The sequence below is a fragment of the Bufo gargarizans genome, chromosome 6, assembly GCF_014858855.1.
Source record: "Bufo gargarizans isolate SCDJY-AF-19 chromosome 6, ASM1485885v1, whole genome shotgun sequence".
NCBI lineage: Eukaryota > Metazoa > Chordata > Amphibia > Anura > Bufonidae > Bufo > Bufo gargarizans.
This window is the reverse complement of record NC_058085.1, coordinates 10090469-10107036: the sequence shown is the minus strand read 5'-3', so window position 1 is coordinate 10107036 and position 16568 is coordinate 10090469. Positions and strand designations below refer to the sequence as shown.

General features: G+C 47.8%; 1 protein-coding gene across 1 annotated transcript; it reads left to right on the top strand.

The window, feature by feature from the left end:
* The first annotated feature begins 3756 nt into the window (after positions 1 to 3756).
* On the top strand, positions 3757 to 12664 carry LOC122940618 (E3 ubiquitin/ISG15 ligase TRIM25-like). Its single transcript, XM_044297270.1, has 2 exons — positions 3757 to 3810; positions 10632 to 12664. Exons 1-2 carry the CDS (start codon positions 3757 to 3759, stop codon positions 12255 to 12257), a joined length of 1680 nt encoding a protein of 559 aa, XP_044153205.1. The 3' UTR covers positions 12258 to 12664.
* The last annotated feature ends 3904 nt before the right edge of the window (positions 12665 to 16568 follow it).

The window sequence follows — 16568 nt, the reverse complement described above, 5'->3', positions numbered from 1 at the left end:
CAAAAGAGCTCTCAGAAGACCTACGATTAAGAATTGTTGACTTGCATAAAGCTTTAAAAGGTTATAAAAGTAACTCCAAAAGCCTTGCTGTTCATCAGTCCACGGTAAGACAAATTGTCTATAAATGGAGAAAGTTCAGCACTGCTGCTACATTCCCTAGGAGTGGCCGTCCTGTAAAGATGACTGCAAGAGCACAGCGCAGACTGCTCAATGAGGTGAAGAAGAATCCTAGAGTGTCAGCTAAAGACTTACAAAAGTCTCTGGCATATGCTAACAACCCTGTTAGCGAATCTACGATACGTAAACCACTAAACAAGAATGGATTTCATGGGAGGATACCACAGAGGAAGCCACTGCTGTCCAAAAAAACCATTGCTGCACGTTTACAGTTTGCACAAGAGCACCTGGATGTTCCACAGCAGTACTGGCAAAATATTCTGTGGACAGATGAAACCAAAGCGGAGTTGTTTGGAAGAAACACACAACACTGTGTGTGGAGAAAAAGAGGCACAGCACACCAACATCAAAACCTCATCCCAACTGTGAAGTATGGTGGTGGGGGCATCATGGTTTGGGGCTGCTTTGATAGATTGCTATCATCGAAGGAAAATGAATTCTCAAGTTTATCAAGACATTTTGCAGGAGAACTTAAAGCCATCTGTCCACCAGCTGAAGCTCAACAGAAGATGGGTGTTGCAACAGGACAACAACCCAAAGCATAGAAGTAAATCAACAACAGAATGGCTTAAACAGAAGAAAATACGCCTTCTGGAGTGGCCCAGTCAGAGTCCTGACCTCAACCCGATTGAGATGCTGTGGCATGACCTCAAGAAAGCGATTCACACCAGACATCCCAAGAATATTGCTGAACTGAAACAGTTCTGTAAAGAGGAATGGTCAAGAATTACTCCTGACCGTTGTGCACGTCTGATCTGCAACTACAGGAAACGTTTGGTTGAAGTTATTGCTGCCAAAGGAGGTTCAATCAGTTATTAAATCCAAGGGTTCACATACTTTTTCCACCTGCACTGTGAATGTTTACATGGTGAGTTCAATAAAAACATGGTAACATTTAACTCTTTGTGTGTTATTAGTTTAAGCAGACTGTGATTGTCTATTGTTGTGACTTAGATGAAGATCAGATCACATTTTATGACCAATTTGTGCAGAAATCCATATCATTCCAAAGGGTTCACATACTTTTTCTTGCAACTGTACATCTGTAATACGAGGTTGTTCATGAGGCCAGGATGATGGTAAAGCATGTCTGAGCTATAAAACTGAATTTATATAAAAAATAAAATAAAGATTAAATGACTAATTTGGTCTTGTCGTGCTATCGCTATGCTAGGTATCATCTGTTAGCCCAGTGTTTCCCAACCAGTGTGCCTCCAGCTGTGCCAGCCAAATGCTGTCCGGGCATGCTGGGAGTTGTAGTTTTGCAACAGCTGGAGGCACACTGGTTGGGAAACACTGTGTTAGCCTTATGGAAGGGAATAGAGTAATGGACCAATATGCATAGTACCGCTCCTTCTCATGATCAGGACCATCCACAATGAGACAAGCCCAGGCTATGTGGCTGCACAGAGGGGTTGCTTCAGAGGACTTTTTCAGACACGAATGCAGCTAGAGTCACATGCTCTAGCTGCAATCTAGTGTGAGCTAGAGGAGGGTGAGAGCTGCAGTAAAAACACAGTATATACATTGCATACACCTCAAAATGGTTCCTATAAAATCTAAAACTTCCGTACTGCAAAATTCAAGGTCTCGTACTGCTAAATTGATGAGAAAGTGATGACCGCTGGAACGCAGATGAGTTAGAGGGTCTTCCTCTCAGTGCCACCATAGAGAAGTAGGTGAAGTTGCCCAGACACCTTTCATTCATTCACCTCTACTTCTAAATGCATAAAAATATATAGAATCTATATCTCTCCATAGCAGAGAATGAAATTGTGGGGGTATCACATAGTATGTGTATCTCTAGGGCTATATGTGAAGGACTATTTTGTATGCAGGGGAGAAGGAGGTTAGGCTAATTGCAGTTCATCGTGGAAGATACAGGTGTTTGATGAGCTGCCTCCCATCCACAGGCATGAAATAAAGTCGTCAAAATAAGTTAAAAAAAAGTTTAAATTTGTGGGAAAACCCCATTGAGACTATGCGCGCTTCCACAGTCCCAGCCACCCTAGAGGCCAGTGCATTTTCCTATAGTGTGCAAGTATGACCACGGCTGTTTGGATTGCAGGGTGGACGTAATAGAAAAATGAATAAAGCCAGTAAAGGAGGCAATATGGCAGGGGCGTTGCTAGGTTAAAACATTTGGGGCCTTGGCCCCTGATGTCTTGTCCCAGGCCCCGAATGTCCTACCTGCCTGCTAGATACAACTGTATTGCCATCCTCAGGACGGCAATACAATTGACTCTAATGCACTGGAAGAGCTGAAGGACCTGTGGTGACATCACAGGTCTTGTGATCAGCAAAACAGCCAGTGGTTGGGAAGGACCTGCGATGATGTCACCATCATGTGACCAGTGCAGGAGAGGGGGGCAGTGAAGAGAAGTCCTGGGGCAAGAAGCTGTGTCTGCTACATGAGGAGAGGTAAGTGAAGGGAGAGTCAGAGCAATGCTGGGAGTTGTAGTTATTTAACTGGGACTGTATGTTAGGGCTGAAGGGAGAGATGTTATTTACATGGGACTGAATGTTGAGTGGGTGATGTTATTTACATGAGGCTACATGTTGGAGGTGGTTGGGACAGGGTGATGTTATTTACATGGTACTGTGTGTTGATGGTGGTTGTTGGAGGGAGTAATGGTTTTTCCATGGGACTGAATGTTGGAGGTCGCTGGGGAGGGGATGATGTTATGTACATGGGACTGTATGTTGATGGCGGCTGTGGGAGGGAGTGATGTTATTTACATGGGACTGAATGTTGGAGGGGGTGATGTTATTTATATTGGAGGTGGCTAGTGGGGGTGTGTGATGTTATTTACATGGGACTGTATATTGAAGGGAGGGAAGTGATGTTATTTACATGGGACTGTGTATTGGAGGGGGCTGAAGAGATGGTGTGATGTTATTTACATGGGACTCTATGGCGGAGGGAAATAGTGTTATTTACATGGAACTATATATTGGAGGGGCAGAAGGGAGTGGAGTGATGGTATTTATATGGGACTGTATTTTGGAGGGGACAGGATAGATGGTGTGATGGGACTGTATGGTGTGACAGGGGGCATCATAAATACTGTGGGTACTTTAGGGTGAGCATTGTAACGGTAGGGGGCAGTATAAATACTGGGGGCATTATAGACGTTATTACCACTGGGGGAACAATAGGAGGGCCTTATTTCTACTGGGGGCTCTGTGAGGTGTCAATAAAACACTGAACTGTTTTGATCCAAAGAACTTGTTGCCTCTATACTGTGTCCGCTAATCCTGTCTACCAGAGTGAGTCCCCACAATTGGTGTAGGATGCGGGCCGCTGCAGTGAGGCTGGCTTGAAGGCCAATATATTTTAGTTTTCCCGGGCACGGTTGTATGTCTTACGGTTTGTATTCTCACTGGTTTGATGTATCTCTCGACAAAATGGAAGCTGTCGTGAAAACCCTCGTGGAGGCTAATCTGCAATAGCTAGAGGCCAATAAGCAGCAGCAGGAAAAAAAACAGCTGCTGTTACATGTGATGGCTTTACAAGGGGCAGGAGCATCCCAGAGCGTCCACGATGCCCGAAAAGCGGTCCGTGCGGCGATCCCTAAGATGACCCCCTCGGACGATGTCGAGACATATCTGGCGGTGTTCGAGAAGGTGGCCGTGAGGGAGAGACTACCACGAGATCAGTGGGTTGAGGTCATCGCTTTGTTCCTGGCATCTGGACCCCAGCAGCTGTTTTTGGACTTACCAGATGATCAAGCGGCCAATTACACGACAGTAAAGGGTGAGATTCTGGCAAGAGTAGGGGTGAATGTGTTGGTCTGGGCCCAGCGGGTGCATCAGTGGGAGTTTAACCCAGCTGAACGTGCGAGACCTCAGTATTATGATCCGTTACACCGGTTGCAAAAATGGCTGCAGCCTGACGTGCCGAGTTCCACTGCTATGCTGGACTGTCTATTGGCTGATGTATTCTGAAGGGCTTTGCCGTACCCTCTCCAGCACTGGATCGGCCAGGTGTCTCATGGTAATGCCCTTGAGATGGTCGACCTGGTGGAGCTCTATGAGGCTACAAGGACTCTACAGGGAGGTTCTTTTGGGAGCGGGGCAGTCAAACCACGGAAATCTCCACCCCAGACCCGGTGACTGGTGCCAGCAAAACCTGCCCAGGATATACCCCCTACAGACCTAGCTCCGATAGTCTGCTGGTGGTGTCAGGAGCCTGGCCAAATAAGGGCCCACTGTCCCCATCGGGGAGAACCCATAGATACTAACTATGGCTACCGCCACTCCTTGTATGCCAGGAAGCTGTGTGCGACAGGTACCCCAGAGACTATAGACAATAGCCACCTGTGCCAGGTGGAAGTGGGAGACACTCGAGTGGTAGCTCTGCTGGCCTCAGGGAGTCTGGTGTCCCTGGTGCAACCCGCCGAGTATACTGGCCAAAAAGTCTGGGTTGTGTGCATCTATGGAGACTTAAAGGACTATCCCACCACCTTGGTGTCTCTGTCCACGGTGGCCGGCAGGTGGACTCGCGAGGTGGCCGTCTCCACCAATTTACATTATGAACTCATAATAGGACGAGACTTCCTGGCACTAAGGCCTGATATGAGAGTGACTGATACCCGTGAGACAGGGGTAACCCTAGCAGAGTGACCCGGCTCAGGGGGGAGACCAGAACCCTGGGAAACTCAGGATCGTATTCTACAGCGGTTATACTGGCCCAGCATATTCAAAGAAGTGGAAGAGTTTTGTAAGTCTTGCCCGACCTACCAGATAACTAGCCCCAAGCCACATTTCCGTAGTCCCCTAGTACCTCTCACGATTATCGAAGTACCATTTGGCCGAATAGCTATGGACCTTATAAGCCCAGTACCGAAGTCCACCAGAGGTCCGCGAGAGGGCATTAACACATCTTACTCATTCTAGACTATGCCACTCGGTACCTGGAAGCGGTCCTACTGCGACATACCTCGGCCAAACTCATAGCTAAGGAGTTAATGGAGATGTTTTCCCGAGTAGGACTACCTAAAGAGGTTCTGACAGACCAAGGGACCCCTGCACATAAAACAACTACGGACATCCGTTTACCATCCGCAAACGGACGGTCTGGTAGAATGGTTTAACCAAACATAAAAAAATATGTTGAAAAAGGTAGTGTCTAAAGATGGGAAGGACTGGGACCTCCTTCTGCCCTATCTTATGTTCACAATGCGAGAGGTACCCCAGGCCTCTACCGGGTTCTCGCCCTTCGAACTGCTATATGGCAGACACCCTCGCGGTCTCTTGGACGTGGCTAAAGAGGCGTGGGAACAACAACCCACTCCACATAAAAGTGTCATTGAGTACGTTACCCAGATGCAAGATCGGATAGAGACAGTGTTGCCTCTTGTTAGAGAGCATATGGAGGCAGATCAGCGAGCCCAGAGTCTGGTCTATAATCGGCAGGCTCGGGTCCGGATCTTTAACTGGGGTTATCGGGTTTTGGTTCTGGTGCCGACCTTGGACAGTAAGTTCCTGGCTAGGTGGCAGGGGCCCTACGAGGTACTAGAGAAAATTGGAGATGTAAACTACAAGGTACACCAGCCAGGGTGTTGAAAGCCGGAGCAGGTTTACCATGTGAATTTACTCAAACCATGGAAAGATAGGGAAACCTGTACAGAAGACGTCCCGCGGCCGGGTTTTCTAGGAGAAGAGGTACTGGCCCCTCTGTCTGATGCAAGAGAGGAGGCAGCCTCTCCCCTAAACAGACTCAGGAGGCCAGGGAGTTTGTTAGTCGGAACACAGATGTGTTCTCGGACCTCCCTGGACGCACTTCCATAATCCAGCATGACATTGTCACTGAGCCTCAGGCAAAAGTCTGATTAAAACCATACTGGGTGCCCTAGGCTCGGCGAAAAGCCATATCGGAGGAGGTGCAGCTAATGTTGCAGCTAGACGTCACTGAGGAGTCAAAAAGTGAGTGGGCCAGTCCTATAGTATTGATACCTAAGCCGGATGGGACGTTGCGGTTTTGTAAAGCCTTTCGAAAACTTAACGAGGTTTCCAAATTTGATGCGTATCCCATTCCCCGGGTGGATGAGATCATCGAGAGGTTAGGACAAGCCCGGTATTTTTCTGTTTTGGACCTCACGAAAGGGTACTGTCAGGTGCCCTTAACAGAGGCTGCCAAAGTGAAAACTGCCTTCATCACGCCTCAGAACAGTATCAATATAAGGTCTTACCCTTTGGTCTGCATGGCACCCCTGCCACTTTGCAGCGACTAGTGGACATTGTACTTCGTCCACATCGTCGGTACGCTTTGGCTATTGTCATCAACAGTACCGACTGGGAAAGTCACCTACCCAAATTGCAGGCTGTAGTGGACTCCCTTCGGAACACTGGCCTAACCACTAACCCCCAAAAAATGTGCGATAGGGTTAGAAGAGACTAAGTACCTGGAGTCATCAAATCCCAAGTGAATAGAAGCGATATGGAATTGGCCCCGACCTGTCACTACTAGGCAAGTAGTCATTCCTGGGAATGGTGGGCTATTACATGAGGTTTGTTCCCCACTTTGCTACTCTAGCCGCGTCCTTGACAGGACTCTTGAAGGGACATAAGTCAGTGACGTTCGCTGGGATGAGCGGGCGGAAGAGGCTATTTCCACTTTGAAGTTGGCCCTGTGCGGCTCCCCTGTTTTGGTGACGCCCGACTTCAATAGGGAGTTCATAGTACAGACCGAAGCCTCCAAAGTAGGCCTCGGTGCTGTACTGTCTCAGGAAGTCAACGAGTAGGAGCATCCCGTTGTCTTCCTCAGCTGTAAGCTCACCCCAGCCGAGACCAGGTACGGTATATTGGAGAGAGAGTGCCTGGCTATCAAGTGGGCACTAAAATCTCTCCACTATTATTTGTTGGGGAGAAAATTACGCCTGGTGACTAACTATTCCCCTCTGAAGTAGATGAGCCAGGCCAAGGACAGAAATGCCCGGGTCACCCCTTGGGTTCTCTCCCTACAAAACTTTAAGTTTTCAGTGGAACACAGGGCAGGCCGGTTACAGGGAAACGCTGATGCCCTGTCCTGGGTACACTGTCTGGCGTGTGTTCACCCCCTCAGGGTTGAACAAAGGGGGAAGGTATGTGACACAGTGAGAGGTTTGGTCTGGGAAAACAGGTATTTTCCTCCCAGCATGTGCTGCTGGGCTGATTTACAGCCAGGTGAGGTCAAATACCGGACCAGATTTTAAATGCCGATCCGGGTTTTGGTAGCACCTGGCTGTCCTTAAATAGGCAGCTGGGCTCAGAAGCGAGGTCTCTGTGTTGGGATCTGGGAGCCTGGTGTCTGGATGAAGGCTTGCTACCTGTTTGGCGTCAAAACAGGTTGGTGCTGCTGTCAGCAAGGACTCTTTGAGGCAGAATTGCTGCATGGTGTGAATTACCACCAACACCGCAAAGTGACTTTTTGTTTGAATATCACTGTTTGTTTTGTCACTTGTGTGAATAAAACACTGAACTGTTTTGATCCAAAGAACTTGTTGACTTTATACTGCGTCCACTAATCCTGTCTACCAGAGCCAGTCCCCACAGAGGGTATTATTAATACTGGAGGGCTCTTCTACTAATTGGACACTCTTGTGGAGTATTATCACTGTTTGGGCACTGTAGGGGGCAGTATTACTAATGGAGGCACTATTGTGGAGCATTATCACTGTAGGGGGGGGGCAGTATTACTAATGGAGGTACTATTGTGGAGCATTATCACTGTAGGGGGCAGTATTACTAATGAGGGCATTCTAGAAGGGAATTACTATTGGTGGGACTATGAGGAGCAATATTACTATGGGGGGCACTGATATTTCTTTAGGGTGGTATTGGGGAGCACAGCGAGCAGCAGGATAACAGTGTGGGGACTCCAGGTTTGGGGATGATGATAGAAAAGTGAGGTAGCTAAGATGTCCGTGTGTCACACTCTGCACTCTGAGATGAGGAACAGCTGAAAGAAGTTGTCTGGACCAAATGGAGAAGATGATGAGAAGATCTACATCAGAGGAGACTTCACCTGGGAGGCTCTGGATGTGACAGGTATGTGCTGCTGTATAGCAAGTACAGCAAAATGCGGACAGAGGGGGGATGGCGATTTAGAGAACTGGGCCATATTAATTGGGGCTTGGGCCCCGGATCTTTTGAGACCCTAGCAAAGGCCCTGCACTATGGAAAAATCACAATACATTAGTAAGTGCCTTGTGGGGGGAAGTGACTGTCTGTGCAATGAGCCGGGGCGTGGTACGGTGGCCAACTATTCTGTGGGTCAGGATAGATGTGTATAAGTCTATGAGTTGTTTGTGACGCCAATTGCAATGTGCGCAGGTACTGTAGCAGGGCCCTCTAAGATGTTATAACTCACGTACCAGGTGAGGAATGCCAGAGTGGGGATAGGGTCTCTGGGTAGTGTCAACGGTGTCTCCTACCTGGGTACGGCTGGACTCCTGGATACTGGCTCAGTTGCAATAAAATGATGATTGTTGTTAAAAGGAGTACTTGAACTTTGGTAGCAGTAAATGAGATCCAGACTTGTGATATAATTCAAACTTGTCTTTACTGGATAGCAGCATTAACCCACACGAGTTACAGCAATAGTCTTCTAGGTCCCAGCAGGTATTAGCAATGTATGGCAGGGATCAATATCTCTTCTGCAGCTATACTATGTGCCTGGAGAATCTTCTGCTCTGTCTATCTTATGCTTGGTGTGGGCCTGACTAGTTGAGCCGGGGTGGCTGGTACACTAACTAGACTTCCTTCTCCTCCCCATTAGACAGGACATGGGACCAGCCCACTTCTGCTCACAGAAGAGGGGAAGCTAAAACTGGAATGAACTATTCCAGTTTAGCAATACTAAACTGGCTATGGACCTGATCACACATTGCTGCCACCTGCTGGTGTACAGGAAAATTACAGCATAATATATGAAACAGGCCTAGAAATACATTAAATGACATTAATGACAATATAATTATATAGATGGACAATAAAATTACACTGAACATGTTGTAGCGGGGATAAAGAGTTTGGTAACATACTTCGGGATGTTACATCTGCACCAGGTGCCTGCGGTCCTGTCACTCAGCTCTGCTCCACCATTCAGCCTGCAGGCACATATTGCGCTGCCGGCCTGTGTGGCAGGACTCTGCAGCCCAGGAATCTACCTGTGCTCCTCCTACACAGGGCTGCAGAGCGATCTGTGCCTGCAGGGGGAGAGCTGGATGTGAGCTTCAGGAACGGCACAATTTTTTATTTTATTTTTATACAGAGGGGGCACAATGGGCACTACTACTATGAATAGCATTACTACTACAAAGGGTCACAGAGGACATTACTACTACTAAGGGGGCACAATGGGCATAACTACTGTGAAGAGAGCACAATGGGCATTACTACTATGAAGGGAGAACAATGGGCATTACTAATGTGAAGGGAGCACAATGGGCATTACTACTATGAAGAGGGCACAGAGGTCATTACTCCTGTGAAGGGGGCACAGAGGTCATTACTCCTGTGAAGGGGGTGGGAATAACTGTTATGGGGCAGAGTGGGCATTATTACTGTGAAAGGGGGCAGAATGGGGATTACTACTATGAAGGGGACACAATGGGTATTACTACTGCGAAGTTGGCACAATGAGGGCATAACTACTTTGAAGGGGCACAGAGAGGGCATTACTGCTGTGAGGGGGGCACAAAGAGGGCATTACAACTGTGAAGGGGGCACAGATAGAGCATTACTACTGTGAAGGGGGCACAGAGAGAGCATAACTACTGTGAGGGGGGCACAATGAAAACTTTAGAACATTTTTCGTGACCTCTGCGATTGCTGCAGATTCAGAGGCGCAGGGAAAGAAAAAAACGTGATTGTGTTAGCATTACATCCACCATGGCATGCTGAAGCCAAGTTTTTTTTTGGCTATTAACCTCTATAGTGCCCCCTAAAATGCCCAGGCCCATCACACAGATTGCACTTACCTCGCTCCCCGGTACCTGTGTCGCTTCTGATGGCGCTGCATCTCCCTGTGGCGCGCGGGGGGGGGAGGGGTTTATGTGCAGCCAATAGCAGTCCGCAACGGGAACAAGCGTCCCTAGCATCGCGGGTGATGCTAAGGAGGCAGTGGTGGCTGTGCGGGCATCAGAAGTGCCGGGGAGTGAGGTATACTCTGTGTGAGGGGCCCGGGCATTTTGAGGGGGCATTATAGGGGTTGGATAACCCCTTTACGAACATTTTTTGTTACTCTCCACCTAGTACTGGATTCTCAGAGTACCCCTTTAAGTTAGCGACCAACTACAGGCCCAATAAATCTAAGCCTTTACATCAAACTTCGACTGACGGCCAACAATCGGGAAAAATCTGTTGAAATGGGCCTTTCAGATGATGTTTATCCTGTGTCTGCGGCCGCCTTCTCTCAAAAGGTGTAATACCCCTTTAAAAGCAACAAGGCTGCAGATGCAAGGTAGCAGGAAGTTCACTTTCATTTCCTGCTGACTACGATGGCGTCTGTAGATCTGAGGGACGAGCTGATCTGCTCCATCTGCCTGAACATCTACACAGATCCTGTCACCCTGAGCTGCGGACACAACTTCTGCCGGGGGTGCATCAATGGTGTGCTGGATATACAAGGGAATCATGAAGGATACAGCTGTCCTGACTGCAGAGCAAGATTCACGGGACACCCTGTCCTGCAGGGGAACGTTACTCTGCGTAACATAGCAGAGAGATTCCAGTCTGCTGAGCCAGAAGGGAACAGTGGAGTCCTCTGTAGGTACTGCATTCATACTCCAGTCCCTGCTGTTAAGTGCTGTCTGCATTGTGAAGCTTCTCTGTGTCCTGACCACCTCAGAGTCCACAGCAAGTCTCCAGAACACATCCTCTGTGAACCCGGCATAGCTCTGAACACCAGGAAATGTGTTGTCCACAAAAAGATCCTGGAATATTATTGCTCCGAGGACTCAACGCTTATATGTGTGTCCTGCAGACTGCAAGGGGAGCATGGAGGACACCAGGTGGAGTCACTTGATAAAGCCTCCGAAAAGAAGAGGAGTCAGCTGTTCAAAATTTTGCAACAACTGGAATCGAAGATTTCAGAGATGAAGAAAAATGTACAGAGTCTGGAGGAACGCAAGAGAAACATCCACTATAAAGCAACTCGCACAACAAAGGACATATCCGCCATGTTTGGAGACATAAGGAGACAGCTGGAAGATCTGGAGAAGAGAGTCCTGATGGAGGTCTCCAGGCAGGAAGAGCAAGCATTGCTGACTGCCTCTGATCTGATCCGACAGTTGGAGATGAAGAAAGATGGGATATCCGCGTCGATGCGGCATACTGAAGCGCTTTGTCACATGACCGATCCAGTAGCTGTCCTACAAGACCACGGTCCCAAGGTTCACTCCGACGTGACATCTGAGAAAGGTCCGACAGCGAAAAGGATGAGGGAAGATGGAAATGTCGCAGATGATTTGTGTATGGATCCAATCTCGAATGCATTACACGCCCTAAATGATATTGTGAGAGGCGCGCGGAGGGGCATTTATATGCCGCCTCCAACAGACATCCTCCTGGACGTGGACACGGCCGGCGATTATATAAATATATCAGACGACCTGAAAGTGGCAGCCTACTCCGAACGCAAAAATGATCTCCCCAAAACTCCCGGGAGGTTCAAGTGTAATCAGATCTTGAGCAGGCAGAGTTTTTCTTCGGGGGTACATTACTGGGATATGGAGGGAAGCGGATCAGGGATGTGGAGGGTTGGTGTATGTTACCCCAGCATAGACAGGGCTCAAACTAACTCAGTCATTGGCAGTAACGACCGGTCCTGGGCTCTGGAATATTTCATTAGCGAATATTCAGCCATACATGATAGTGAAGAAGTCAGCGTCTTCCAAGACACATCATGCCAACGGCTAAGGATATGGCTGGATTATGAGGCCGGGCAGTTATCCTTTTACGAGCTCAGTGACCCCATCAAACACCTCCACACCTTCTCCGCCATCTTTACCGAGCCCCTCCATGCTGCATTCTGGGTGGGGTGGGATACGGTCTATAAAGACAGCTGGGTGAAGATCGAGGATTGTGGGAAGTAATACAAGTGTAAGATTAAAGGAGCTGTCTTGTGGTTCCTTTCTACAGGCCTGATGAAGGGGGCAGAGGTCCCGAGTGAGTTACCCTATTGCAAAATGACCAGAGTGGACAACCCATTTAAGTTTCTCCAAATCGTCAATATGAGATGTATTCAGACTGCCATCTTGTGGCAGAACAGACAAGGTTTCACAATTATTGGGGTGTGGGGATAACACGTAAAAATGTTAGGAAAAACATTCCAGTTCAGTGATGCCCTCTTATAATCCGCACATGCATAGTGCACCTTTACGCTGGGTTCACACCTGAGCGTTTTACAGCGCGTTCCTACGCGCTGTAAAACGCACAACAGGCAAGAACCAATGATTCCCTATGGGAAGGGTTCACACCTGGGCGTTTTACAGCGCGTACGATCGCGCTGTAAAACGCCCGACGCTCAAACAAGTACAGGAGCTTTTTTTGGCGCGTTTGGGCCATAGACTCTTTGGACAACACTGCTGTCAATCACCCAAACGCGCGTCAAACGCGTGTTCACTATTAAAAAAAACGCGCATAAAACGCACGACAAAAACGCGCATAGAAACGCGCGTTTGAGAAACGCCTAGGTGTGAACCCAGCATTAGGGACGATGGGTGACCCCTATATTTTTGACAAGCCTGACTTGCTTTAAAGGGATTGCATAGGGGGCTATTTAGGGGCACCACCCAATAAAATCATCCCATGCAAGTAGGGAAAAGTTAGGGGGTGCGAACCGCTTCTTTACAATAGATTAACTTACTCTATACCCTTATGCAGAAAATGCTGCATGGACCAAATACTTTACCTTCACCCGTGTGGGAGGCAGATTCCATAGGTGTATGCCCCCTTAGGAGCAACTACTATCCCAATTCTTCCTTGGTATATGGCTCCTATATTACAGCCATATAGAAGTCGCCCCCTAGTGGCAGGTATAGGGAGCCTGGGGGCGCTCCTCTGAGACGCTGTATATGTACACGAGGTGAACAATCAAGCTGCTAATTTGCACCTTTCAAGAATTAACCACCCATATATCCTGACAAAGTCTACTGCTTTCAATGTGATTACTGCTTCTGAGCTACGTCTCGTCTTCTACTCCAGTCACAGTCAAAGCTGCATTCACAATGTTGCTGGTTCCTCATTAGATCAGGTTACAGGATTTCACTTCTCTCTGCTGTCCTCTACAGTCCAGCGCTGATGGATAGAAGACTTGCACTTGCAGCTCTGGCTGTGACTGGAGTATGAAACCTATAAATGTATTACATATACAGCAGATTAGGATTCTAATGTTACTGTGTATTTTGTGATATTTTCATTATAAAAGCTCCCTTTTCTCCTGGGGTCGACTATTTTTGTGATGGTCGGACACAGGGAGGTCGAATAAAACTACGAAAGTCTGTTAGGACCAGAACATGGCGTATATATCGCTAAAGCACCAGGATCCAGCAGGGGCCACTTCTGCAAGGAGCTTGTAGGTTCTCTGGGGTCTTGTGTGGTGTGTACGTGATCCAAGTGTCCCAAATATTCACAGTGTGTACAATGCCCTGCTTCTCATTATCCACTGGGCAGGCGATAACTGGTAGACTGGTGGAGCCCCGCCAGTGGCGAGAACAGGGATCCTGTGTCCCTCCGTATGTACGGAGCGGAGATGGAACAAGTGCACTGTCACTTCATTTAAAGGGGTTCTCCAGGAATTAAGAAAATCTAAATACTTAAATATTACTTTAGTATAAATATATTCCCAAATACATTTCATTTCTAGTGGTTCATTTTGTCTTCTGGGGATCAATTATTAGGAGAAATAAAATTTCTGCCGTCCTATTACTACACACAAAACCTGTCCTGATCACACAGGAGGACAAGTAACTTCACAACACTGAGGTAAAGATCTGCCTCATCCTCCTCTCTGCTTGTCAGGGATTATGGTCCTGAATACAGATAAGATCTTCAGCTGAATCTCTGTAGGAATGGAGTTCATGAGGAGAAATAAAGTGCAGAGAGGAACAGGACAGACTGTGGTAATGGAGACTGCATACAAGTACTGCTGCTCATTATCTACACCCCGACCTCCTCTCTGTACTTCATGTCTCCTCATGAACTCCATCCCTACAGAGATTCATCTGAAGATCATATTAAACTGTATTCAGGTTCATAATCCCTGACGAGGAAGATAGCGCAGCTCTTTAACTTGTCCTCCTGTCTGATTAGGACAGGTTTTGTGTGTACTAATAGGACGGAGGGCATTTTGTTTCTCCTAGTCATTGCTCCCCTGGACAAAATGAGCCATTAAAACTAATGAAAGGTATTTGGTAATATATTTATAATGAAGTAACAAATAAGTATTTTCATTTTCTTAATTCCCAGAGAACCCCTTCAAGCTCTATAGGGCTGGCGAAGATGGCAGTGCTGTACTCACACGGCAATCAATGGATCAGCAGGGACACAGGACTCCCGTTCCCATGATCATTGCGGGTCCCATCGATCTAACAGTTCTCCCCTAGCCAATGGATAGGTGATAACTCATTACTGGAACACCCCTTTAATCATGTAGTGGAGGGCAGGCTGGTTCCTGGTGTTAGTGAACGTCTGCTTTGTGGCTACGAAAAAGATACGGAAAGGGATAAGCTTCCGCTCAGAGCGAGGAAACCCTTCCATGTCCTCGTGGGCTTCCTAGGGGCATTCAGAGTATAGCCTGTCACACAGTAAGTCTTGGACCAAAAACTGGACACATCAAGACCACCAATTACTGGTGGGTAGTCGATTGGTTTGGATACCAGGTACCACCTCATCCCTCTGTAAGGCCAAGTTCACACTTCAGTTATTTGGTCATTTATTAGGAGCCAAAACCGGGTGCAGGTCAAAAACGGCAGAACAGGAGGACATTTTCTAGCTCCCAGTAACTGACCAAATAACTGAAGTGTGAACTCAGCCTAAGGCCTCATGCACACTACAGTATTTTTTCACAGTCCGCAAAAACGGGGTCCGTAACCGTTTTTTCGTCCGTGGGTCTTCCTTGATTTTTGGAGGATCCACGGACATGAAAAAAAAAAGTCGTTTTGGTGTCCGCCTGGCCGTGCGGAGCCAAATGGATCCGTCCTGAATTACAATGCAAGTCAATGGGGACGGATCCGTTTGACGTTGTCACAATATGGTGCCATTTCAAACGGATCCGTCCCCATTGACTTTCAATGTAAAGTCTGGAGTCCCTTTTATACCATCTGATCTGAGTTTTCTCCAATCCGATGGTATATTTTAACTTGAAGCGTCTCTATCACCATGGGAACGCCTCTATGTTAGAATATACTGTCGGATATGAGCTACTTCGTGAAACTCATTTTCGACAGTATATTCTAACACAGAGGCGTTCCCATGGTGATGGGGACGCTTCTAGTTAGAATATACTACAAACTGTGTACATGACTGCCCCCTGCTGCCTGGCAGCACCCGAACTCTTACAAGGGGCCGTGATCTGTACAATTAACCCCTCAGGTGCCGCACCTGAAGGGGTTAATTGTACTATCATATCCCCCTGTAAGAGATCAGGGCTGCCAGGCAGCAAGGGGCAGACCCCCCCCCCCCAGTTTGAATATCATTGGTGGCCAGTGGGGGGGCCCCCCCCCCCTCCCTTCCTCTATTGTAATAAATCGTTGGTGGCACAGTGTGCGGCCCCCCCCTTCCTCCCTCTATTGTAATAATAGGTTGGGGGCACAGTGTGCCACCAACAAATTATTACAATAGAGGGAGGAAGGGGGGGGGCCGCACACTGTGCCACCGACCTATTATTACAATAGAGGGAGGGGGGCCGCACACTGTGCCACCAACAAATTATTACAATAGAGGGAGGAAGGGGGGGGCCGCACACTGTGCCACCGACCTATTATTACAATAGAGGGAGGGGGGCCGCACACTGTGCCACCAACAATTTATTACAATAGGGAGGGGGGCCGCACACTGCTGCCTGGCAGCCCTGATCTCATACAGGGGGATATGATAGTACAAATTAACCCAGGGGGCAGTTATGTGCACAGTTTGTAGTGTATTCTAACTAGAAGCGTCCCCATCACCATGGGAACGCCTCTGTGTTAGAATATACTGTCGGATATGAGTTTTCACGAAGTGAAAACTTAGATCAGAAAAAGCTTTTATGCAGACGGATCTTTGGATCCGTCTGTATGAAAGTAACCTACGGCCACGGATCACGGATGCCAATCTTGTGTGCATCAGTGTTCTTTCACGGACCCATTGACTTGAATGGGTCCGTGAACCGTTGTCCGTAAAAAAAAATAGGACAGGTCATATTT

Coding starts and splice junctions, on each gene's coding strand:
- LOC122940618 (XM_044297270.1), top strand. CDS start 3,757: ATGACCCCCTCGGACGATGTCGAGACATATCTGGCGGTGTTCGAGAAG. Junction 3,811..10,631: donor CGGTGTTCGAGAAGGTGGCC/GTGAGGGAGAGA, acceptor GCAAGGTAGCAG/GAAGTTCACTTTCATTTCCT.